We start from the raw sequence: 26,852 nt of genomic DNA on the forward strand, positions 1-26,852 counted from the left end.
AGAACGGAAAACCAGGACTAGGCAGGCTTATATGGACATGATCGAAAGGAAATGTGAAGAGTCTTTTGCCTTCTACTAAGTAGGAGTTGGGCGTTGCACCCAAGTATACTGTACCTAGCAGTCATTGCAACATGAACATACAACTTCATTATTCCATTTGTTCAATTAAATGAAGGATAACTAGTTTTCCTATTAATTGCTGTGTATGTATAATGATAAAATACAGCTACATTTCAGACACTGATAATATAAATTCGTAAATATAATGAAATTGATTGTGCAATGCACGAATTCATTCGTCGTTTTCTGCAACGAAATATTTTCGTGCATTGTAAATAGTAGGTTTCGTTCATTTCATGTACAAGAATAGCCGCTTGCTGAACGCAAGCTTTCGTAAATTTTACACATTTAATGTACACTGCACGAATGTTATCGTTGATAACGACATTATTTTTCGTGAATGAAACGAAAGGTTTTGCTTATTTTATTAAACGTTTGTGTATATTAAGAACGATCTCGTTGGTCGCACGAATTCATTTCGTTTATATTAAAAAAGTTTGCGTATTTATTAACCTCTTGTTTTCAGTCGATCTTTTGGGATCGATTAAAAAAATCGATGTGGCCAAATCGATTTTATTGTGGTACGAAGAAATGGCCGCTTGACGAACGAAAGTTTTCGTAAATTTTACTTATTTGGTTTACATTTCACGAACGTAATCGTTAATAACGACATTGATTACGACAACGTTTATGTATAATACAAACGATTTCGTTGGTCGCAAGAATTCTTTTCGTTCATCTTAGAAAAGTTTTCGTATTTATTATCCTCTTATTTTTTTATTCGATCTTTTGGGATCGATGCTTGACAACACCGATTTTTTTAATTAAGGAAACAGATCTGGCAAAATCGATTTTATTGTGGTATGAAGAAATGGCCGCTTGATGAACGAAAGTTTTCGTTTGTAATTTTACTTATTTAGTGTACATTGCACGAATGTCGTCGTTGAAAACGACATTATTTTTCGTGAATCAAACGAAATGTTTTGCTTATTTTAGTAAACGTTTGTGTATATTACGAACAATCTCGTTAGTCACACGAATTCATTTCGTTCATCTAAGAGAATTTTTCGTATTTAATAGCATATTATTTTGACATTGCTCCTGCAGAGAAAAACTCAAACTTATTAATACAAAACCAACGAGCAGTTCGCAATGGCTCAACTGAATCCGTACTGCTCCAGATGCTGGATCAAAAGGAAGCGGAAAAGGTTCAGAAAATCTTCCTGAAACCGGCGGCTACTAAATAGTCAGACCGAGACCGTCGTGATGATCGACAATTATCTGACGTATAGCAACAGTGACTCCATATTCTACTCTACTGAAGCTCTTTCGACGTTCACGGTTTGACGAATGGTGCTCGTAAATATAATAAAGATATTCGTATATAGCAGCGAACAATTCGTTTGCCGGATGAAGCTGTTTCGTAATAAGCCAACGAAAGTCGTTTCGTGGTATTCACGAAAAACTTGTTATAAAAAATAAAAGTGTTTCAACGAACGATTCATGTACGGAAATTTCGTATATTTCACGAAAGTTTTCTGTGCGAAGCTAATTCTAAGCGATTTACGAATATATTCTATCAGTGGAGGACTTTATTAGTGCTATGCTAATATTTAGAGGAATGACAATGTTTTACCTTGTTTCGAATGTATGTACGGCATTTTATTAATAAAAAATTTAAAAGTTGAATTTTTCATAAATGTTACATTCTGAGGAGTCCGTCAAAGTTAATTTTTGTGTAAATAAGAATAACATTTTATTATATATGGTTATACAAAATTAAAGAATAATTTTTCAACACAATTTTTCAAAATACATTAATTTTAACGCATTTACCGCATTACCGCGCGGTGCGATGCGGTAAACCCAGTGCGGTTGCGGTTTTATTGCTTATTGCTTTGAAAGTTGGATTTTTGATGCACTTCGCTATCACACTTTTTTCACGGTTGCCAAATGCAATGATATGAAATTGACAAAAAATTAACTTTTTCTATCAAATTTATTGTAAAAACCGGGATACTGGCAGCCATGCTAACCTTCCAGCTACTAAAAGTAAGAAGAAGTTTGTTTTTGACACTTTTCGATGTCAATAATTTGTCAGGTCGAAGGAGTTGCACTTTTGATCACACTTTTGATTCATCACACTTTCATACTGTGCAGTTCGATTTGGTGGGAACTGTGCAATATTCGTTTTTTTGCGGTGGCGATGCGGACTATACATTTACCGCCCACATCCGTGCCGCGACGAACCCTATCGTTAATGCAGGGTACAGTTGCTTCAGACAATCGCATCAAGAGTTTCGAAAATTTGGTTTTGAATATGGAGCACGCGTCGTAGTCAAAATATAGGGGTATTGAGACTTTAACATATTGACAAAAGTAGATGACTATTCAGTTTTATTGAACAGACATTTAGCACTTTCCATAAGCACTCCTGAAGTAATTGAATCTCTATGCGATTGCTCATTTTTTGGCCTATCACTAGTACCGTCTTTACGTTCTGCCTTCGCACTGGATCTGGGCCAGGGACCCCGAGATTTTAACCCATTCATGCCCATGTTATTTGTGGACAACAACGTTTCTAAACAGCTATAACTTTTGATTGAGGCGAGATTTGCTCACAAAAACAAGTAAGGGTCATTAATGTGATTATTGCCTTTAATGTGAGTATTAACAGTTACAAGGATCCGCTCTAAAACTGAAGTTATTGCAGTTAGTCTGATTGGATTCCGATGGAGCAGTGCTGCCAGGGACAGTTTATGTTAACGACGTAAAATGATTTTTTCATATATCTTCCTTATGGTGCAATATTATTGAAAACTTATCAATTAAGACTGTCGTTGGCTACGTTTTCCACGTAATTGGACTATTGTAATTATTCTAGGAGAATTGCATTGAGCATTAGAAGGTAAAAATTGACCAGCTTCTAGCACTGCCATGGAAGCACCTATCTTTATGAAAATAAGCTTTTCGTGTTTCTTGACCCCACCGTTTTCAAGGAAAAATAGTTTTGAAACCCTACATGTACTAGAAAAAATTTGGGCATGAAAGGGTTAAAGGCCTCGCACTGACGATGGATATAAATTCATACTAAAGCTCTTGTTTGAAAACTGTACACACGATTATTTGTAACTCTTTAGCGCGTAGCTAAAAATGACAGCAATTTGAATCGAAAATCGTTTATAGTTCAAAGTTATAATGGCATTGTTTCATCAAAAAACCAGCTTGGTTGTCCCGGTCCTACGTTCGGAGGTCGTGAGGGGTCTTCCCAACTCCCTTCTCAGGCGAGTATTTTGCTTTGATGGTGGTTCTTAGTGTTGCTAAATGCTTTGTTATCAGCTTTCATCGAACGAGGAACATGTTTACTTTCAGCTACAATATCGCTGGAACTCAGATGCAACGCGTTGATCATGTAAAAGATTTGGGCGTCATCCTTGATGAAATGCTAACGTACACCCATCACTTCTCAGCGATCATTGACAAAGCTAATCGTCTGCTAGGATTTATGTTCAAAATATCCAACGAATTCCGGGACCCTTTGTACTTCAAAAGCGTTGTATTGTTCACTGGTGCGCTCACATTTGGAATTCGCAAACGTCGTCTGGTGCCCCTACCATGCAATTTGGAGCCAAAGAATTGAAGCTGTCCAGCGCAGATTCATAAGATATGCGTTACGTCAATTGCCTTGGAATGATCCGTTGAGTTTGCCACCATACGAAAACCGTTGACGATTACTATGACTGCACACTTTAGAAGATCGTAGACACGCGTCGCAAGCTACCTTCATATCTAAGCTTTTTCTCGCCGAATATGATGTTCCCGATCTCCTACCACAAATTAACCTCTACGCACCAACCCGTGTCCTTTGTCCTCGAACACTGCTGCAGACTGAAATACAAACAAAACACTAAGCATTATACTATATTTCTTCTTAGTGGAGAAATTTAGGTAAAAACTATTTTTTCTCCACTGAGGAGAAAATTATTTCAAACCATCTCTGCGCATGAAGAGCACAAAACCTATAATTAAATTATTTATGGAATTTGCGTTTCGACTTTTATCATCAGAATACGACACCTTAGCGAAAGAACATCAATTCTCATCACCTTAATCGGAACTCCTTTTTTGTAATATAATATATTAATGTAATATTAAGAATATAATGTAGGGCTACGCTCAGAAACACAAATAGAGTTTTCGTTTTTTTGGAGCTAACGTCAATCCGGCGCTAGTTTAATTCTGTCACTAAGTTAGTGTCGGATTCTGATGAAACGAAGTCTAAACTTAAATTCCATAACTACTTTAGAACACGATGCCTAACGAAATTCACCCGATTGACCCGATTTTATCAGCTTTATACGAAAATTGATATTTGGTAGTTTGACTGGCTCTAGCAGACGAACCAAGTTGAATTCGAGTTAATCCTTTCTTGAGTATATTTTTCTTATCTTAGAGATCGGAAATTCGCAAAAAAAATTGCACCATTAGACCCTTAAAGGAAATTTAAGCTAAATAATCAGGAAAGATTATGAGGCTGTATCTAGGGCCTAAAAAAAATAATTTAAGAGCTTCGATTTCTTAAAAAGAAAGAAAAATATATGTCCCGATTTTTTCAACTAAAAGAGGTCAAACTTCAGATATTCCAGAACTTCGCCCTAACGAGAATATTAATTCGCACCAGACCTGCGTAGAATCCCAAACGTGTTTATATATTAATTTAATCTTATTGTCCCCAAAAATCAGATTTATGTGCATTCTTTGATTAAAGAGAAATCTTGTGATTCTAAAATAAATTGATTTAAATTTTAGAATCTAGTTTATATATTTCCCCAACGAAGAAAGGCCAGAATTTTTCATCTCAAAAAATACCAATGACCTCGACTGAGATTAAACTTAGGCACACTGGGGTAAACAGCTTACTAGTTAAACACCGGCCCCCTCTATAAAATGTAATTAGGGATATAATTGTTATTATTTAAAATGTACTATTTAGTTTATTTTCTATGTCTTTCCAAACCGATTAAAATAAACGAGTGTTCAAAACGTCAAACAAAAAAACCTGTTTTAATCCACCTAGCGGTGCAATTGTGCCTTTCTCATTTCTCTAAACTATGGCACGGAGGCTTTTTATGTTCAACATAATTGTGGAAATGTCCATTACATTCTTAGTACACTTTGCACTTATACACAATGGCATGCCAGCCACGAACTTGATGAGCTACGTGTCGACGGTGAAACACTTGAAACAAAAAAATATCATACTCCATTAGCCTAATCAGCATTATATCAATGTTATCTGCTTGCTAACTCATTTTGTCATGCGGGGATGGGTATGTGAGGAGGGCGAAAGTCCCATGAACGAACGACTCCCCAGCTTAAATTGGTATGCTTTGTGATATGGTGGTGGTTTAAAGATGATGGGGTTGACAGGGAGGGGTATGAGGTGGTGGTCTGAGGGGTGATTTAAGGAGATTTTTAAAGGAGGGGAGTGAACAGTAGAGGGGGGGTGTAAGCCCTCTCCGTAAACCATCAACTACGCTCCTGTTAAAATCCAGAAACCTTATGCTAGTCGAAAAAAAATTAGGTTTAGGATGACGTTTTTCAGAGTGATTGCATAACCTTTCTATATGAGAAAGGCAAAAATGTGCAAAATCCAAAAAAGTGAATCTTCGTCAAATTTTTTTCGTGTTTGCATCAAATCTCGACGTTTTATGCACCTTGAATACATTTAGCATCGAAAATAAAAATTCTATTTTTAATTTTTCCTATAGTTTTTATGAGAAATTTCTGTGTGGCCGCACTCTGAAACCCGTAATTCCGGAACCAGAATTCCGATCGATCCAAAATTCAATAGCAGCCGATGGGAAGGTTGCACCTTTCATTTGAGACTAAGTTTGGGCAAATCGGTCCAGCCATCTCTGAGAAAAATGAGTGACATTATTTGACATATACGCACATACATACACACACATACACACACACATACATACACACATACAGACTTTTTCCGATCTCGACGAACTGAGTCGAATGGGATAGACACTCGGCCCTCCGGGCCGGGATTAGGTTGACGTTTTTCAGAGTGATTGCATAACCTTTCTATATGAGAAAGGCAAAAATGTGCAAAATCCAAAAAAGTGAATCTTCGTCAAATTTTTTTCGTGTTTGCATCAAATCTCGACGTTTTATGCACCTTGAATACATTTAGCATCAAAAATAAAAATTCTATTTTTAATTTTTCCTATAGTTTTTATGAGAAATTTCTGTGTGGCCGCACTCTGAAACCCGTAATTCCGGAACCAGAATTCCGATCGATCCAAAATTCAATAGCAGCCGATGGGAAGGTTGCACCTTTCATTTGAGACTAAGTTTGGGCAAATCGGTCCAGCCATCTCTGAGAAAAATGAGTGACATTATTTGACATATATGCACATACATACACACACATACACACACATACACACTCACATACATACACACATACAGACTTTTTCCGATCTCGACGAACTGAGTCGAATGGGATAGACACTCGGCCCTCCGGGCCGGGATTAGGTTGACGTTTTTCAGAGTGATTGCATAACCTTTCTATATGAGAAAGGCAAAAATGTGCAAAATCCAAAAAAGTGAATCTTCGTCAAATTTTTTCGTGTTTGCATCAAATCTCGACGTTTTATGCATCTTGAATACATTTAGCATCAAAAATAAAAATTCTATTTTTAATTTTTCCTATAGTTTTTATGAGAAATTTCTGTGTGGCCACACTCTGAAACCCGTAATTCCGGAACCAGAATTCCGATCGATCCAAAATTCAATAGCAGCCAATGGGAAGGTTGCACCTTTCATTTGAGACTAAGTTTGGGCAAATCGGTCCAGCCATCTCTGAGAAAATGAGTGACATTATTTGACACATACGCACATACACACACACACACACATACACACACATACATACACATACAGACTTTTTCCGATCTCGACGAACTGAGTCGAATGGGATATGACACTCGGCCCTCCGGGCCGGGATTAGGTTGACGTTTTTCAGAGTGATTGCATAACCTTTCTATATGAGAAAGGCAAAAAGTCAACTAACTGCCATTATGGGACAGAAACTAATTATTTCTCACCAAAATGAAGCTAAATCACTTCATGAAATCTTTTAAAATGTTCAAAGGTTGCGTCCAACTATTTAACATGTCGTTAAAACTTTGATGTGGCGAAACGTAGAGCAGATATTAAGAAAAACGTGAACTGTAAAAAATTTACGATTCGGGATAAACGATTTTCAATTAGAAAAATATGGGAAAATCGAGTAATTATTGTTATATATATGGTAAATAAATTGAATCATAGCATTTAAGTATAAGTCTGCTCTGGTACGGTTCGTAATGTATGGAGAACGGATAATTACAATGCTTGTGTTCTGGGCAAGAAGCCTGAAAAGCAAAATCAATTCTTTGTTCATCAATGAGAAGAACAAAGAATTGATTTTTTATTTACTAAACAACATTGAAACATTTTACCGGAATATTGGGAAGATTGTAAACTTTGTCTACGAGTCCAAATTCAACATCTTTGACTCAAATGGCTGTTGTTTCGAGTGGAGAAAATCGAACTCAGACCTGGATGTAAAAGCCTTATAACAGCAGCTAAGCGCAGGGACAGTGGAGTTATTGTATGGGGAATTATATGTCCCCTAGAAATGCTAGAAATTTGGTCTTCATCGATGGAATGATGAATCAGAATGTGTATTTTAATATAAATATCTTAAAATAAATTTTAAAGCAAAGCTTCCGTAAAATGATACTTATACTAAGAAATGGTGGATATTGGAAATTCGATCACGAGAAGAACCTAAAGCATAAGGCGTGCAAAAAACGTTTAGAGTAAATTTAGAATCGTTTAAATGATATGGATTCTCCACTGCCGATCCCGTTTATGAACTGAATAGAAAAATAAATGGGAGTATTTGAATCTAAAGTGCGAAACTAAACCTTTGACATTATATGTTATTTGTTTGGATAACTCTTTAATCTTATTCTACGTCTATCTTATTTCCCTTTAACGACATTAAATTAGCTATAGATTACCAAGCAGGAAAAGTTATAAAAAAATAGTTAGCAAAGGATTTGGAATATACAGATAGAAAAGCTGTCGGTTCTCAAGATAAAAGAGGGACGACTCTGCTGTTGGTAGATTCGAGGAATTCGTTGTAACTCTGCCAAAGCTCGACTCCTACCAGCAAAAGATGAAATATTAGTCTGGAAGATTTAAAGCCTATTCCTAATGACACTAGCATTTCTAATTTTCCTATCTGTATACTTAACCCGTTATAATGCAGTGGCAACTATATTGCCACCTTTTCGTTTCGTTCATAATCCAGGAATATGAAATGAGAAGTGTTCCAATCATATGAAATCTACTTGTTAGGAGTCTGGCAACTCTTCCTATTACTTTTTATTGAGATACAGTGAAAAGCGTCAGATTGGTGAACAGTTTTTTGAAAAAATGCGGCGATTTCCTTTTGGACAATAAAATTAGCTCGATTTTGAAAAAAAAAATACTCTAGACCCTATAAGTTGGTGATGCAAATTTGTAAAAACAACTATGTTTAATCCGAAAATTTGGTTTAAGAGTGGTAAAAATTGAAAAGAAAAAAATAAAATGAATAAATGAACGTCTGTAATCTGTGGTCTCATTTTTCAACTTATCTTCAGAATCCAGGGGTTATTTACTGTTAATCAGGTAAAAACCAGTAACCCACCTTAATTTCTTTTTGAATTTCTGATCCAGCTCGATATGCATTTATATTTACACCAATCTCGTTCGACATACATGAAACAAAGACAAACGTTTTCTAACGTGCGGTAGCAGTATATTTTCTAAACAGTTTTTATTACGAAATAAACGTAAATAGTGAGTGAAATAAGTGAGATAACCGTGTTTCTATTGATATAACATTCATTAATAGCCCCAAACCGAAGACTACATATTAAGAAGACTGATATCTCTTTCCTTCCCCCATACAAACGAGAAGCTACAGAGGTTATAGCGCCTCTATTGGAGGAAGGTAGGAAGCTTAATGTAAAAATGTTTTATGTGGGTGTGCATCACTATGGGAAGTACCACCTTTACCCGCAATTGGCGTTGCTGTTACTGTCTCCAGATTCTGGACAGAGTTGCCAGTCTTCTTGATATGGAGTCTTCGCCCAAACGCTGGGCCTTATTAAGGGTTAAATGCTCTCACTTGAGTACTAAGGCGCACGAAACACAATCCTCACAGAGCACTGATTTTCGTAATACAATTGAACAATTTAAAGACGGTGAGCCGGTATAAATTCTTCCATTATGAAATGAAACACAACACAGTTTGATGCTAGCCTCCATTAACCGCTAGAAAATGCCCTGTTACTCTTGCTGAATTTTCATTTGTTATTAACTTCTTAATGCTCTTTTGTTTAGTTTGATTGTCTTCCATTGTATTAACACACCTCATTGAATCGTTGGTTAGTGTCATTCGTTTACGCTATTTTTTGTATACTTTACTTCATCCTGGATGGATTTTGGGTAAATTACCGAAGGCCCGGTATTTGAGTATCATCTATTAATCCGTGGCTTTTCGATCTCGTTGAAGAAACGATCGAGAAGATTTATGGCATGGTGACTGTCTGTCGGGTTAGTTATTAGCTCCGCCATCGTATCGTGATTGACGGACCAAGTTCTTGTCCATTGAGAAGCAGTACCAAACGTATTCATCTATCTCGACGACGTTACCATACCTAGCGAATCGTTTGAAGAACTTCACCGATACCGTGTTTTTCTATCGACGCTCTTCCTCTCTCTTTCCTGTCCTCGCCACTCTGTTACCCTTTCCCTGTTCCACTCTCGACGTATGCAGGATGCAGTAGTGATAAGTAGCCAAAATTTTGAATATATTCAAAGCTTTCGCGAATATTGGATATTTGTACAGGCTTATTCTGTTGCGTGGAAAAAGAGCAGAAGTAAATATTCATTTTATTTTGAAGTAGAACATTTCAAACGTTTCAATATTGGGTTTCTGCTGAGTTATATTCCCAGTTTGCGAAAAATTTCAATTTTACTGAACGAAATCGCGATATTTTTACACTTTCGAAATGGAAGTACGTGCACGTATTTACAAGTCCCGCTTTTTTGTTTATATCAGTCGTTACTCACATGCCAAACGAGCAACATGTTGACTGTGTTGACCGGATGGTACAATAAGCGGTAGACGCCATGGATTTCTGGCAACATTGGCATTTGCACACTCTCGCGCCGTAGTAACTCAATCAAATACGGGTAGTTTACAAATAGAGGTGCTTAAAACACTATTGTGTCATACATATACATGTTCTGGTTTAGAATTACGCCATTCCCCAAGTAGCAATTCCAATGCTAATTGGTGTTATTTGAGTTTTCTGGTAGTTTTATCAGAGCATGGCTGACTTAATCTGGTTTTATCATTAGGGGAGACTGAGGAGACTTGATCCCCGGGGAGACTTGATCCCATCATTGTAACTCAAAGGCGGATCAGAATACATTAATCGAATATACTATAAAGTTGCGTAGTTTTATCTAAACATAAATTTTATTAACACAGAAAAAAGAAATTGGACTTTTGTGTAACTGAATTTTTACCGATTTAAAAAAAAGTCTCAGAAGAACTGAAGAAGATTTATTTTTCAAATTTTCAAACTTTTATAAAATTGATAAAATCACCCACTACATACTCTACTTTTGCATACAGAATTACAGGAGAATGTCAATTATATGAATACGTTATGATTGAGCTGATTCTTTTGTTCAACTTTATTTTTACTAAAGTTTGCTGAAATAGATGCTATGGGTTCACTTGATCCCTTCAAATTCGTGGAGATTTGATCCCCTTCGCCATACTTCACACACACCACTGAAAATAACCAAATTCACACCAGAACAATTGAAGTCATTGTTGTCATAAAAAAATGTCAAAAATGAACTGTAATTGTTTACTACAGTATACGTAGCAACCATTCATCCCACATTTGACGTTCCTCAACCATAATAAAGACAGCTTTCAAATAATTGCACGGAGATTTGGGGAATTCGTAAAAAATCAGGTGAGAGATGCGTAATATGTAGTAACAAAAATAACAATATCTAATCATAACAATTTAATCAATACTACAATCCATTTATAAAATTGAATGGGGTAATGTACCCGTTTTTGCCCTATTAAGAAGGGTACCACATTATTACTACAATAATTTTATTATTTCAGCTTCTTTGATTTGTTATTAAGGTCCATTTTTTTATTTCGATTATAGAGGTTTTAACGTTAAGGTCATTCGCCTCTTATTAAGAGCCAATATAATAACAAAATTGTCTTGAGAATGGTGAAAATCTTCTGTTTGAGCGCAGCAAAATCTCTAATCGAGTACCCCCATTATCGCAATACCATTTGAGTCAATGCGTTGAGCAAAGATGGCAGACGCTGCTCTAATCAAAGGCTTCAGATGGGTAGGATGAAAGTAGAAACAGCGCAAAAATAGGCTTATTACCCTACATGCTCTTTTAAACACGTTTTCATAAAGGAATCAAGTGTCCCCAAATTAGGGATCGAGTCTCCACTAATCTAAGAATTTTCCATTTTTTTGTTGTTTTCCAGAAATGCTCATAGCTCATGTCCAGTATAATATTTCCATGTAATTTTTTTATGATTGTTAGTCATCCCTAGAAACAATATAAAACTACAAAAAATACATAGTTTTTTATCATTCCACGGAGTTGGGCTGAAAAATAAAAAAGAGGATCAAGTCTCCTCAGTCTCCCCTACTAACTAGTAGCATTTTCGTTTTAAGTGATGCTGCACCGATGCATTACAGAAAAAGAGATAGTTTGATTACACCCGAGTTTGAATGAGGGTAGACCGACTACACCGTTGTAGTGCATAGGCAAACACGAAAATGATAGAAGTTAATGTGATCCGACACTGATCTGATCTAATGAGATAAACTCGAAACGCGAATTCCAAAACTAATTTAACAGAAAATTGTTTCCTAGTTACTATTGTCATTAGTATATTAGTATACGGATTACACTAGAAATCGATTTAGAATTAGAATCAGTTCTAATGAACTGCGGATCGCTATGTTGAAAATAGGAAGTTCCTCAACAACTTAAAAAACCAGAACAATACTCTTCAACATTATGATAAGTTGTTCATCACATACTAGTGGCGGTACAGTGTCTATGATAAAATCGCAAATCTGTAATCACTGTTTACGTAGTAGGTAAGGTACTCATCTTTCAACACATCTGTTTCTGCAATCGAGAACCATTCTCGCCTAGCATAATTACGGCTGTGCTGCTGCAACGGTTCTGTAGCTGGTTTAAGTAACTACTACTTGATGGAATAGCATAAACAACAACATTCCTGCGATAATTATGCTTGACGCGAAGTCTGTCGGTGTGAACACCGATGCTCTCTATCTGAGATGAGAATCTCCATCACTGCGCGGCTGAATGAACGTAATTACATTGTAATGTCACCAGTTACACTCCTGGTTGTCACATCTTGTCCAACGTCCCAGCATATTCGCCATCACAGTTCGAATTATAATTAACAGCAACAGCTAGCAAATTTTAAACCTTCTCTCTTTTTCTTCCAGCTGTGTGTGTATACCACCGAAGAGCTCCGTTGTTATCGGATTCGTGGAAGTAATATTGAAAAAACAATTATACATAATAATCCACTATGCTTCTGGTTATCGGTTGTTACTGCCCACGATGCTGGTAGATAGAATGACCATCGACAATGGACAATTATTCAAATTTAAAAATTAGCATCTTCATCCTGTTGTTGTCTTCATAATGATGTCCAGGAAAACAGATGAAGCTGTTTGTCAGCTCTGATAAACATTACCTTTTGATATTTGTACATAATTAGTGGGGTTCCGGTATGCTTCGCTTCACCCTAAAATAAAAAAGCACGTGTAAATGTGTAATTTTCCAACTCTGTGACCATTATCTGAAAGTTTAACTCCATGTTGGAGAATGCTTTCGATGTTACATTGTATTTTACGCAAATAGTGAAATCTAACAAATCTAACAAATCTAGTAAAATCTAACGAGATATTATTTCATCTAATTAGTCAGAGCACGAATTAAATCATGAGCAATCTTGTATTCGTATAATTTTTACAACTTTAATTTTTGGCTTTAATGTTAATTAAACTCGTGACACCAAAATGATGACTGTCAAAGGATACGCACAGAACATTCAAAAAAAAAATATCAAACCTAGCGTTGAGAAGCCTGAATTCTCAACAAAAGCTGGATTGACATTTGGAGTCAAATCGTTTGCCTTCGTGAAATCGGAAACTCATTCGGAAAATACTTCAGCAAAATATCCAACACTGAAAAGATTAATGAAAACATTAGTATCAATTCAAAATGTAAATGATGGATGTGTTATTTCCAGAAATAGTTCGATTACCCTATATCTGTTTTAGTAGCACCTGACAACCGATTATAACAGCATACGCCGGCTGCTGTATTGTATGTAGTAAGCACAAAACATTGCAAATCATAACACCTCTGACAATCCATGACAAACCAAACAATGGAAGGGGAAATCCTTATGCTGATTCTTTGAAGTTCCAAGCTGTCCATATCGATTACGTTTCCTCGGTGAGCACCATGGTCAAGTTTTCCCACGGAGGATTTTCTGTACACAGTGCACAAACAAACGAAGGCTGTCTGTCCGTTATACACATATTTACATATTTTATCATAAAGAAATACGGTCAAACTGGCCGGTAGAATTCTAAATCTGTCAAATCCAAGAAAGGAGTTGCATTTGTTGCGCAGAAAAAACATGATAACAATGGGGAAAATTGATAAATCCTGTTGTATAAAAGCAATCGGTCGAACACTGCTGGGGTACAGTTCGAAAACGACTAGCAGTTTGTGAAGTTCAATAGCAATTGTTTGTTACACAGGAATTAGTTAAAAGTGAAAAATGTTCTCGCAAAGGTGATCTTTAGAAATATAGTATTTCATCAGAACTGTAGATATCATTAGGAAATTGCACAACATGAAATTTTCATGTTGTTCTGCAAAAAATGATGAACACAGTTCGAATATAGGGATTTGTTGGAAACCATGTAATTCAACTTTCGTAGTCTTCCAATATAGGTAAAATGAAGACACCGTTCAAATATTGTAGATCCTTTCTGAAGCCCAACGTGCTGAGGTTTATATACCAATCGGCTCAGTTTGACGAATTGGGACAAAGTCCGTATTATTAACCGAAAGGGAATAATGACACGTAGTGGTGTCGGATTTTACTGCAGTATTTTGCAGTAAGTTTACCGACTACAACTGAACTTCTTGTTTCTCCATATCCTTATCCTCTCGACAGTAGGGGAGAGTGAGGACACTTGATCCTTGGGGATATTTGAGTACCTGGCCATCTTTTATAATCTACACACACAAAGTTATCACAATATAAAAAGAAAAATGAAATATTTGGTCCTTTATAATGTTTAAAAATCAAATCTGATGTATTATATTTGGTTTGGCGAAGTTGTGTAATATTGTAGAAATATATGTTTTTAAATCCATCTCGAAGATCTTTTTACAAATTTTTTGAACGGTTGTATGAGATCGTCGAACTAATTATTTATGAATATGTTCATGTGCGATTACTTTTTAAGGGCTTGCGTCTAGAAAAACGCGTTTTTTGAATAAAAAGTTTCACAGCGCATACAAAAAAATTTAAATTTTGTTCACCTCATACAATAGGTATCTTTGATCCCTGTAACACTGGGTATTCTTGATCCCTATCATTAGCTCTCTTAAACACTTTTTTGTATAGAAATTTAAAAACATCAATTACCTAAAATATCTGGCACTATTAGCTGATCTAAAATGTTTTTTTTCCGTTAACAAATTATGGGATAAGTAATTGAAGGTAGGAAAAGTCGTTTAAACAGCACTGATTTACCGCAAAAACTTGTCTTGACTATCTACTGTGGTTAAAGGTTGTCGTGCGTCTAAAAGTGTAATCTCATTAATTAACTTGTCAGGACAGATAACTAGCTAAACTTTCGTGTCTATTTGTCGTAGTGTACTTTGTTTTTTTAGCCTCATTAGGGAGGGAATCAAGTTACCACACGTTTTTACAAAAACCTTGCTCTGACACGATTTTCAAAACTGTTCATATTACTGATAGGACATAATATTCGGATTTACACACCATTCACAGATCTTACAATTCAAATTGACTACAAAATGGTGAATTTTTAAATATTTTTTTTTATTCCAATGAAAAGTTATGAGAAAAAAACAAAAGTGGGATCAAGCGTACCCATTCTCCCTACCGTTTGGTATGACATCAGGAGAATAACAACCTCCGAGTAGCAAGGAGAATGTGCCAATATATTCTGATCTCAGTCCAGCGAATACCGTGTTTTCGTTAGCCAATTTACTTTCTACACTAGTTTTGTCCGCGGTCCTTCTAATCTTCAGCGTCAACGTACAACAATCAGTGTGACCAGTACGAGAAGGAAAAGCTTCTACAGCTTTGGTTCAGGAACCATATTTCCATACGACAACTTCTATGTTGAACAGCTACTTAACCCCGTCTTTTTACTTACCTTACGTTTCAGGCTAGAGCCTTGTTGTCTCTTGCTGTATGCAGAAGCCGTCTCCACTCCACTCGGTCCATTGCTGCTTGTCGCCAGCCTCGCAGTATTCGAAGGACCCGCGGGTCGTCCGCTATCTGGTCTATCCACCGTGCTCGCTGTGCGCCCGTCTTCTTGTTCCTGTAGAGTCGCCCTCAATAATCGTCTTCACCGGGTCGTCGTCCGACATTGTTACAACGTGTTACCGCAACGTCCTATTTTTGCGGTATGTGCGATGGATGGTTCTTCCAGCAGCTGATGCAACTCATGGTTCATTCACCTGCTCCACGTTCCGTCTTCCATCTGCACGCCACCATACATGGTACGCAACACCTTGGTCCTCCACGAGGATAGTCCAGGTCTCGTGGCCGTAGAGGACCACCTAGACCGGTAGCGTCTTGTAGATAATCAACATCGTGTGAATTTTGTTCGACCGGACCGTCCTCCGGAGTCAAAAGTAGGTACGATTTCCCGTTAAGATCCGTCTCTGAATTTCTCTGCTCGTATCATTGTCGGTGGTTACCAGTGAGCCCAAATACACGAATTCGTCGACCATCTCGATTTCGTCACCGTTAATCCGAACTCGGGGTGGGAGGTTCACGTTGTCGTCTCTAGAACCTCTCCTCTCATGTATTTTGTCTTCGAAACGTTGATGGCAAGTCCAAGCCTGCTGGCTTGAGCTTTCAGTCTGATGTACGTTTCCGACATCGCCTCAAAGTTCCGTGCCATTACGTCAATGTCGTCGGCGAAGCCAAGAAGCTGGACGGACTTTCTGCCACTCGTGTCTATCCCCGATCTTCTTATTACACCTTCTAACGCAACGTTGAACAGCAGGCACGATAGACCATCACCTTGCCGTAACCCTCTTCGAGATTCAAAGAGACTCGAGAGTGTCCCTGATACTCGAACAACGCACATCACCAGATCCATCGTCGCTTTGACTAATCGTATTAGCTTATCTGGATAACCGTACTCGTGCAGTATCTTCCACAGCTGATCTCGATCGATTGTCTCATACGCCGATTTGAAATCGATAAACAAATGATGTGTGGGCACGTTGTATTCACGACACTTCTGCAGAACTTGCCGAAGCACGAATATTTGGCCCGTGATGGCGCGGGAACCCATGAATCCCGCTCGGTAGTGCCTCACGAACTCCCTTGCAAGTGGTGACAATCGGCGGCAAAGAATTTGGGAGAGAACTTTGTAGGCGGCGCTAAGTAGTGCGAGCTAGGTAGTTGCAGCAATCCAACTTGGAACTCTTTTTGTAGATTGGGCAAACGACTCCCTCCATCCACTCCTCCGGAAGAGATTCCTCCTCCAAAATTTTGGCGATTACCCAGTGCCGCGCTCTAGCCAGTGTTTCATTACCGTATTTTAATAACTCGCTGGGTAGTTGATCAACACCGGCAGCTTTGTTGTTTTTCAGCCGACTGATCTCCTCCTTGACTTCTTGGAGATCAGGGACCGGCAGCCTATCGTCTTCTGCGCGTGCTACAGGATCCGTTGCCATACCGCCTTCGTCTTCTGCTGCTTCACCGTTGAGGTGCTCGTCATAGTACTTCCACGTCTCAATCACCTCACACTCGTTCGTAAGAAGGTTGCCGTCTAAGTCCCTGCACATATCGGCTTGCGCAACGTAGCCTTTGCGCGAACTGTTCAGCTTCTCGTAGAACTTCCGTGTGTCGTTCACGCGGTACAGTTGTTCCATCGCTTCGCAATTTCGTTCCTCCTATTGGCACTTTTTTCTCTGGAGAACCGAGATTTGCCTGTTCTGTGCATGTTTGTATCGCTCCACATTCTGTCTCGTTCCGTGCTGCAGCATCCTCGCCCGTGCTGCATTCTTATCCTCTACTGCTTACATTCGTCATCGAACCAGTCGTTTCCTCGATTTGGAATCGCTGTGCCGCTTTAGCAGTACTTCCTATAGCAGAACGGATCTCCCTCCAGCCATCTTCAAGAGTAGCTGCGTCCAGCTGTTCTTCCGTGGGTAGTGCTGCTTCCAGCCACTGTGCGTAGTCTTGGGTAACCCCGGCGTCCTGAAGTTGCACGATGTTGGGCCTTGGCGTCCGACTACGACGAGTGTTGTACACCGTCGAGAGTTTTGAGCGCATGTATACTGCAACTAGGTAATGGTCCGAATCTATACTCGCACTGCAGTAGGTACAAACGTTGGTGATATCAGAGAAGAATCGCTTGTCGATTAGAACGTGATCGATTTGGTTTTCGGTGCGTTGGTCAGGTGATCTTCAGCTGGCTTTGTAGATATCTTTGCGGGGGAAGAAGGTATTTTGGACTACCATGCCACGGGAGGCTGCGAAATTCACGCATCGTTGGCCGTTGTCATTCGATACGGTGTGCAAGCTGTTTGGTCCGTTTATCGGTCTAAACATTACCTCCCCTCCTACCTGAGCGTTCATATCACCGATGACGATTTTCACGTCCCGTTGTGAACAGCCATCGTACACCTCCTCCAGCTTCGCATACAACGCTTCCTTCTCGTCGTCGGGTTTCCCATCGTGTGGGCAGTGTACGTTGATGATGCTGTAGTTGAAGAAACGGCCTTTGATCCTCAACTTACATATCCTTGCGTTGATCCGAGTCCATCCAATCACGCGTTGACGCATCCTACCCAGCACTATAAAGGCAGTTCCCAGCTCGTTGGCAGTTCCACAGCTCTGCTAGAAAGTAGCCGCCCGATGCCCGCTTTTCCATACCTTTTGTCTGTCACGCAAAGTTCCTGCAGTGTTACGACTTCGAAGTTGCGGAGTTGGAGTTCGTCTGCTGGAAAGCAGAGTGACCTGCAGTTCCATGTTCCGAGTTTCCAATCGTAGTCCTTATTTCGTCGCGTAGGTCTTTGCCGATTGTTCCGATTCGTATTTTCTTCTGCATTGTTCGTAACGGTTAGTTGTTTTCCAGGGCGGCTTGTTGGGCCGTCCCCAACCCCCCGTTTCGCCGGAGGACCATCGTGTCAGCTCTGCTTAGAGTTTCACGCTGCCACGAGGACGATACATCAGCCGCCCCCGACATGGAGAACAGACGCTGTTTAGAGCCGCCCCTAACATGGGAAACGGAACGCTCGGATGGACTCCGAAAAGAGGATCCCCCTTCCCTGTCAGCGTACGACTTTCCTATGGTTACTCGTACCCAAGCTGGCACCGCGGGGGAGTAGGGATAGGAGTTACTAGACAAGAGGCTAAGGACCACTGTGGCAAACCACCGGGTCTATATTACGCATTGCCCAGTCATTTACCAGCCCCGTCTTCGTGACTTTCAAAAAATGACATGACAAATCCACGGAAAATGCTTCGTGCATGTGTACTTGCGAATAGTGCTATTGACGCATCTTCAATCTTTGTGATTTCAATTGAGGATTCTCATATCATTTGATGGATGTTTGGTTCTCTATGCTTAGATGAGCCTAGGTACAGAGAGTTAAACTTCAAGGAAATGTTATTGCTGCAGGCTCAACGTGGTAAAGAGCTTTAGGCATTATCGGCAGGGTTCATTAATCCTTTGGGAGTGAAGAATACAGACTGTTTCCTGCTTTGTGTTGTGATTGTGTTGTGATGTGAATTTCCATTTCCCTATCGCTTTCTGTTATTTCTCTTTATCTTTCTATCAGGAAAGCGATGAGATGACAGATGACAAACAAAACGTTTAACTCATCATTTCGATCTATTTCTCTCATTGGATACCACCAAAAAGTCCTAAATAAGGTATTGGAATTTACGTCACAACCCAAAAAATATGAATTGATTGTTTAATTCGAACGGCGGATTCGCTCCCATCATACCTCTGTTAACTGGGCAAGGAAGTAGAAATCAACATTCTCCATTAGCTCTGTCACCCACCGAATTCCGATGAGTAATGAACTAAAATTAGACACTACACTATAAATAAAGCAGGGAAATTAAATAGATCGAGTGTGTTGGGTAACAGCTGCAGTTGTGTGTGATCACGCTTTAGAGGCCGGATACGATCACTGTTGCCAATGCGATAATCATGTGTTCTTTCTGGGACGTCAGCATAGCCCAGGGATAGCATAATGGTATGTGGATTGGGCCGGAGTCCTGAAGGTTGCACGTTCGGATCCCACCGCTGAGGTGATTTTTTCACATAATTGCTTTTCTTTAACTCACCATTTTGATCTGTTTTCCCCGTTGTATACCACCAAAAAGTCTTATTGTTTTGTGTGGTGATTGAATTGTGTTGTGAATTTCCATTTCCCTATCTTTTGCTGTTATTTCCTTTTCTCTTGCTATCAGTAAATTGATATTTCCTGTTTCCATATATTTCTGATACGTTGTGATGATATTTCGCTGTTCGTTACACTACTTTCGTTGGACTTCCGACAGTATTCGTGTCATGGCTCTTCTAAAGGCTTCCCGATGATGGGCGCTTTTTGAGGTTTTTTCAGTTGAACCTTAAATTCGACACATGTTGCTAGTGACAACCGTGTTGTGCAATGCTCTAGCAATGGTTCTTCGACAAACAATTGTATTTGAAACAATTATTTTTATGTTTGATAGTTGTGAATAACTTTTGAAAAGAGCGTATTTTCACTACTTAATATTTTTGTTGTCAGTAACGACTGGCTAACGTTCCCCATGTTGATCGGAGATTTGTGTCTGATGAAACATTTTTTTTGTATTTGCGTTTTTTAACAATTTCCTTTGTTTTTAAAAAAATCACTATATTACCTACTGAATATAATATAGTTTTGCTGCACAAAGGGCGATTTTCGAACAATATTTTTTGAAATTTGTGCAATCAGTATCTCATACGCTCTTTTAAAACATTACTCTTGAATGGAAATGGTTTGCTTGCCTGTGGAAAATACTTAGAATTGTACACAGAAAAAAGCAAAAGGTTTCATCAGAGTCAAAGATGCTCACCATTTCTGACGTAATTGGATCAATCTTGATGGAATTGCACTACCGCAGAAAATATCTGTCATGTAACATAAGTTTAACTGTGTTTACTCAAAAATTAATAAAAGTTTAAGGTTTTTACAATATTGTTTCGGAAAGTAGACCCAAAGAAGCAAAAAAGTGTAGTTTATACATTCTATGCAAACTATTGGTGTGGAACAAAACACTTTTTTGATTTTTCGATCTGTCACGTTACAAGTTATTTGTTTTCCATTACTTTACAATTAAAAATAAGGATTAAATTTTCATCTCAAATTTTCAAGCAATATTATAAAATTTAAATTAGCCTAGGATGAGAAATTTGTGGTTTGAGGCAAAAAGTTGAAAATATGGATTTTATTTATCTTTCCATCTCCTTACGGTCTTTTAGTTATTTTCAGGTAGTGCAAAAATTATGAACAAGTTTTAATAAATGAATGATACGGAAAAAAATTGCGCTCGTTGTACATATTGTTTAATATTAGAGGATATCCCCTAGCAAACAATAAATCGCATAACATTGAAGAAAATGAAACGTAATGATGTCTACAATGCGTCAACATCGTTATGACAGTCTCCAGAATAGCTTTCATACTAGAAATTATCGCGCTTAACGTGTACAATGTTGTCAGAAATCGTCAATTTCGAGGGGGTGAGTGTAGTTTAGTTGGTCCCGACTCCGCACGTAGGGTTAGAAATTTTTCATAAGAGATGTTTTTACCCGAAGAGGCGAATGACCTTAAAGTTAAAACCTCTATAATCGAAATAAAAAAAATCGTCAATTTTAATGCACATATATCGTCTCCAGTTTGGTACGCATATGCCGATTTTGTGCGACTGTTTCAGTGGGATATAAACACATATTATTCAGTTGCAACTTGCATATACCATGAAAAAGGCTCGCTGACCCATGTATTTCCGATTGGATTGCGAAGCAATCTCAGATTTTATACGATATATCCATAACTCGTATACGATTCTGAAACACTACATACGATTAAACTCTGATTCTTCGATAAAGAAGATCAAATTATAGAGACAGAGATCTTTTCATGGGATTCGAACTTGCGACATTTGGATTGTAGAACAGGACTTACTGCACCAAACTATTTTAATTATTATAAGCGTGACAATATTTCGTAATCAAATCTTATCTTCAAGTAGAGAAACACTATTCCGATAAACATTCGCCATGTATGCAGCAATCTCATTTCAATGATATGTAATAAGTTGTAAGTAATTTCGCGAAATCGGTTTTCCTATATGTTGTGATGTATTAAGTAGTAATTAAATTTTTGAAGTCATTGCGATATATATCGCAGTCGTAGATATGTTTTTGTTGCTAACTGACCACACAGATAGCAACGACCACAATGATTTTGTTAAATTGCAAATCCGATATTGATCGAAGTAAAATACGATCACATGAGAGCAAAAATACTATTTTGAATAATTTCAATATTTGTAGCTATATGAATATAGTTTGTCAGTTGTAGAGCACTGTCATCATCGACTATCATCGAACACGATTTGAATAGTACATCAATTCGATTCTGAATCCAATGTCGCATTTAAATCATGCTGTTAGTAATATGCGATTACAAATCAATTTACTGTTCATTTGAACCCTAGTCGTATTTCTTAAAATAACAAAGTTCGTGGGAATCGACTACTGATTCACCATCTACACTGTATACAAAACTGACTAAGACAGCACTTCGTTAAAATCAAATCTCATATCAAAGCTGCATTGGTTCGTAGTCATGGACAAAGTTGTAGGTAATAAAAAAAATTGTTTTCACTTGGTCGATGTTAGGTCAGACCGGACTTGCTCGAAAAAAAATCGAGAAAAACGCGTTTAAAGTTTGAATCGCAGCATCCTTCACGTTATGATTGTAAAATAATTTTTGCCATAATTTCTGTTTATTGTTTCATATTTCAAATCTGGTAAAAGTGGAATGTAGATGAAGAAATTCGTTATCCAGTTCTATCATTAACTCATTTTTTGATGTTTTGCAACTTAGTCCGGTCTGACTTAACACCGACCACTTGTAGTATTCCGACACTAGCTTGGTCCTGTCACTAAGTTAGTGTCGGATTCTGATGATACGAAGTCGAAACGCAAATTCCATAATTAAAGATGACAGGCATAACCAACGGAATCAAATTGGTTGGGTTATAATAGCAGTATTATGAAAAAATACTCAGAGCCTTGCATAAAATATAGCAATTGAATTTTTAATAGGAGAAATCGGCTATATTAGATTATTTTCAATAGGAGAAATCGGTTGTATTCGTTTTGTTTAGCCCAAGGCAGCTCTGCTAGACTCGCTACCTTGTTAATATCTGCTTTCTTTTCTGTAAACTCCGTCGCTATTACATTTACCACCTTAACTTTGTGCATATTAAGTTATTTTAAAACCGTCATCTTTCGATCTATACTAGAAAATTAATGGGAATTTTAATAATCCAAAGAAAAAGTAAACCAAAAGAGGTATTCAACGCTTCTTAGGTTATATTGAAAATTTTCCTCAGATATAAGAACAGATAAAATATGACATTAGGGCTTCTAGAGAAATTTGAAGATAAGCTTTTACGCTCTAATCCTACATTGCGAGAGTTCTACAATACACACCGTGCACTAACTCATATTTACCACACAGCCAACGCGTTACTTTAACTGCCACTCTACTAGCGTAACATAAAACATAAGCTTTCATTCTTGCAGACACCCACTGCTGGAAAAGCTCGCCTGTGCAGTGCTGCTTTTCGCAGTTCTCACATCGACCACCACGAACGCACAGGTCACTTTCTCTCGCGACTGGAACGCAGGGAAGCGTTCATTGGCGGAAGCAGGCCAACCTACGGCCGAATGTGCTGCGATCTGGCGGTCGATAAACAGCCTGTGTGCTGCCGTTACGGTGAGCAGTGGAAGTTTGATGCACGGATGATACTGCCAAAGGTGGACGCACTGATAATGGTTCTTTTCCAATCTCTCCACAGAAAAATATTCAACACTTAACCATATGCGAGGCCAGGTCACTACTCAAAAGCATGCAGAACGATGACGCGTCGATGGAGAGTACCGGTGGAAATAATGCGCCACTATTTTCGAGTAATCGCGTGTAACTGGACTTAGCTGCTAACATGGATAACAATGACTAGTCAAAGGATACGACGACAAAAAATTTAAATTAAGGAATATAAAATAAAATGAAGAATATATTGAGCTCAAGTGTCTTTTTGATGTAAGTTTAAAGAATAATTTCTCGCTCGCATTTGTATTATTATTTGAGTATCTGATTGCGGTTTGCCAATTCAATTGTTTAAGTTGACGACTGATCTCTTAAACTGTCCCATTGTTTATTGAATTTTTAATATTCCAATTTGAGTAGTACAACCCCATCAACCCTCCTAGAAATCTTTGAAAGACTCGTTGGCCACACGAAATTTCAGAAATCGGATTAATATTTTTGATGCCAAATGTCTTTAAACTGGATAAAACATAGAGTTTTGATACAATATCGATTTTTCGCTGATTTTGCACTTTTATCAATATCACAAACCTCAGCAGATCTGGTGAGAATCAAAGGCGCCGAATACCGGTTGGGGTCGTATCCAACCCACATTTTCTAATGCACAAGAATTCTTTTATTAATATTGAAATATCGTTTTTAGCCATGTAAAAAGACTTTTTATCAATTTGAGAACATCTATTTTATAGTTGGTAAAGGATATTATCGAATCTTTGGCATCATCTTCGATGAAGAGAGAAAGTACCGAAATTGGTATTAGATTTCTTATAAAAGAAATATATTGAATGAACTCAAAACTTTAAGGATTTTTTTCCAATGCCCGGAGGGCCTAGTTTTATATACCAACCGATTCGACTAGACGACAATATCAGTGTGTGAATGTGGCAAACTCTCATTCATGTTTCTCAGCAATGGCTGAACCGATCATACCCAAGCCAATTTCAAATGAAAGGCCTAACACTCAGCAAGAACGCTATGAATTTGTTTTTCACTCTGAAATTGAGCTTCCAAGATATGGATAATTGTGTGTGTATTTATTTATTTATTTATTTATTTATTTATTTATTTATTTATTTATTTATTTATTTATTTATTTATTTATTTATTTATTTATTTATTTATTTATTTATTTATTTATTTATTTATTTATTTATTTATTTATTTATTTATTTATTTATTTATTTATTTATTTATTTATTTATTTATTTATTTATTTATTTATTTATTTATTTATCTATTTATCTATTTATTTATTTATTTATTTATTTATTAATTCATTTGTTTTCGTCAAGCATATGTAGACTACATAGAATGGTATTACAATATTTCCTTATATACTATACATTATTTCTACTATTAACTACGCATCATTCTATTGGTGGGGTTATTTTTAGCTTAGTTTGCCCTTAAAGATTGTTGACGGCTAGGTACATAAAATTTTATTGGCGAAAGTTATAATGCAGATTGTACGCGTTGAGAAATTATATCGTTGATGAAGCAAAGCATGGCAAATTCGCGGCGTTCTTTGAATATTTGTATGTTAATGAGCATACAACGTGCTTTATACGATGGAAGAGGAAATGTCGTCCAGTTGTAAAGAAGGCACTTTCTGTAATTTTTTAGATTCTGTAATTTTTTAGATTTTTTAGAAGGCACTTTCTGTAATTTTTTAGATGAGAAGCGAAATAAATAACTTCAAGCAGTGGCGTAGCCAAGAGGGAGGGGGGGGGGGTGAGAGTAAAATCGCTAGCCTCCAAATAAAAATAGATTCAATTGACAAGAAATTTTTGGTGGTGCTGACTTAATTTATTTAATACTACAAGATGGATTGTTTGACTAGTACATTGAGAATCTATTACTTTAAGTACCATGAGTACTTTGGAAAAATTAAAGGAAATTTGGTCCTGATCTGTAACTATTGGTCGGGATCCTATAATAGTCAAATCACATCAATATCAAATACAAGCATGAAAATACTCCAAAGAAACTCATTTCGGAATTCTAAAACTAATCATAATACTCAAATTTCCAATCGTATTGAGCGCACTTTTGAAGGTATTTAACGAAATAAGGATTAGAGTCAGTTTGTTGAATGGGAAACGAAGTTAGTATAGAGTCAAATTTACCAAACGGGCCACCCAAATTAGCTGATATCGTAATTTCGATGGAAGATCGATTTTTTTTTGTAAGTATTGATGTTTGTTGTATTATCACAAGCTACGGTAGCAAGGAGACGAAAAATAACGACTGTCCACTAACATCAAAGCCTGTTATGCATAAATTTTAAGACTGATGACCGCATTTCAATAAGATCATTACCCAGACAGTCGGAACAACAGAACTGTCCACTAACTGTTTCCATATTTCTTCGAGACAATTATATTCGAAAAAATGGAGAAGCGGTTTTTTTTCGTGATTTTTTACTAGAAATGGATTTTATAGTACAGTGTTGCATTTGCACCTGACGTTTCGTGGCTATTGGGAACGAATTGTAGGAGCTGCTTCTGAATGAAGTTTTCTATCTTCTACCAGAATCGTAACAGAAGATACTCTTAAAATTTCACACGTCAGCTGGAAGCGCACACGAAACAGCAGTTGAAGCTATTTTGAACAAGACTTCAGGAACCAAAAAGTTTGATTGTATGTATGTATGTAGGTAGCCACCATCCTAGCTAGAGTCTTGCTCTGCATGCGGCTCTACTAAACAGAATGCTTAAAGTTCGTTACCATCCTGAAAATTAAGCATACATATGAAGGGCCAAAAGGAGGATGGCGGGCCCGTAGGCGATTACACCTACTCAGTATCCGCGGGAATCAAAGAGTCTCCTTACAGTAATATGATCCAACAGATTGAATAACAAAATTCGCGATACGTGTCAAGCTTTCCACGGGATGGCTTGTTTGAAGAAGGACGCGTCAAATTGTTTACAACTGTTGGAGAGAACCAGGAGCGGATCCAGAAAAAAATTTCGGAGGGAGTCCGAGATTTCGGTTTTGAAATGTTCATTGTAAAATACGTAATATGTAATAACCTCATGTAATTTGGTGGTGGTGGTCGAATCTGGTTTGGAATGATTTTGAATATAGAACGAATTAAAAATAGAAATTAGTTTAAAATTTCTCAAGAAGTATAAAAATTCCGGGCCCCCAGGACCCTTCCC

The 26,852-nt window shown here is 37.6% G+C and overlaps 1 protein-coding gene across 1 annotated transcript; it reads left to right on the top strand.

The window, feature by feature from the left end:
- Positions 1-14,007: 14,007 nt before the first annotated feature.
- On the top strand, positions 14,008-23,891 carry LOC131681109 (adipokinetic hormone/corazonin-related peptide-like). Its single transcript, XM_058961820.1, has 3 exons — positions 14,008-14,091; positions 23,385-23,577; positions 23,660-23,891. Exons 1-3 carry the CDS (start codon positions 14,078-14,080, stop codon positions 23,783-23,785), a joined length of 333 nt encoding a protein of 110 aa, XP_058817803.1. The 5' UTR covers positions 14,008-14,077; the 3' UTR covers positions 23,786-23,891.
- The last annotated feature ends 2,961 nt before the right edge of the window (positions 23,892-26,852 follow it).

This window comes from Topomyia yanbarensis, chromosome 2, assembly GCF_030247195.1.
Source record: "Topomyia yanbarensis strain Yona2022 chromosome 2, ASM3024719v1, whole genome shotgun sequence".
NCBI lineage: Eukaryota > Metazoa > Arthropoda > Insecta > Diptera > Culicidae > Topomyia > Topomyia yanbarensis.

Bases quoted from the DNA above. Each gene is read 5' to 3' on its own strand.
- LOC131681109 (XM_058961820.1), top strand. The intron at 23,578-23,659 runs GTGAGCAGTGGA...ATCTCTCCACAG, and splicing joins GCCTGTGTGCTGCCGTTACG to AAAAATATTCAACACTTAAC.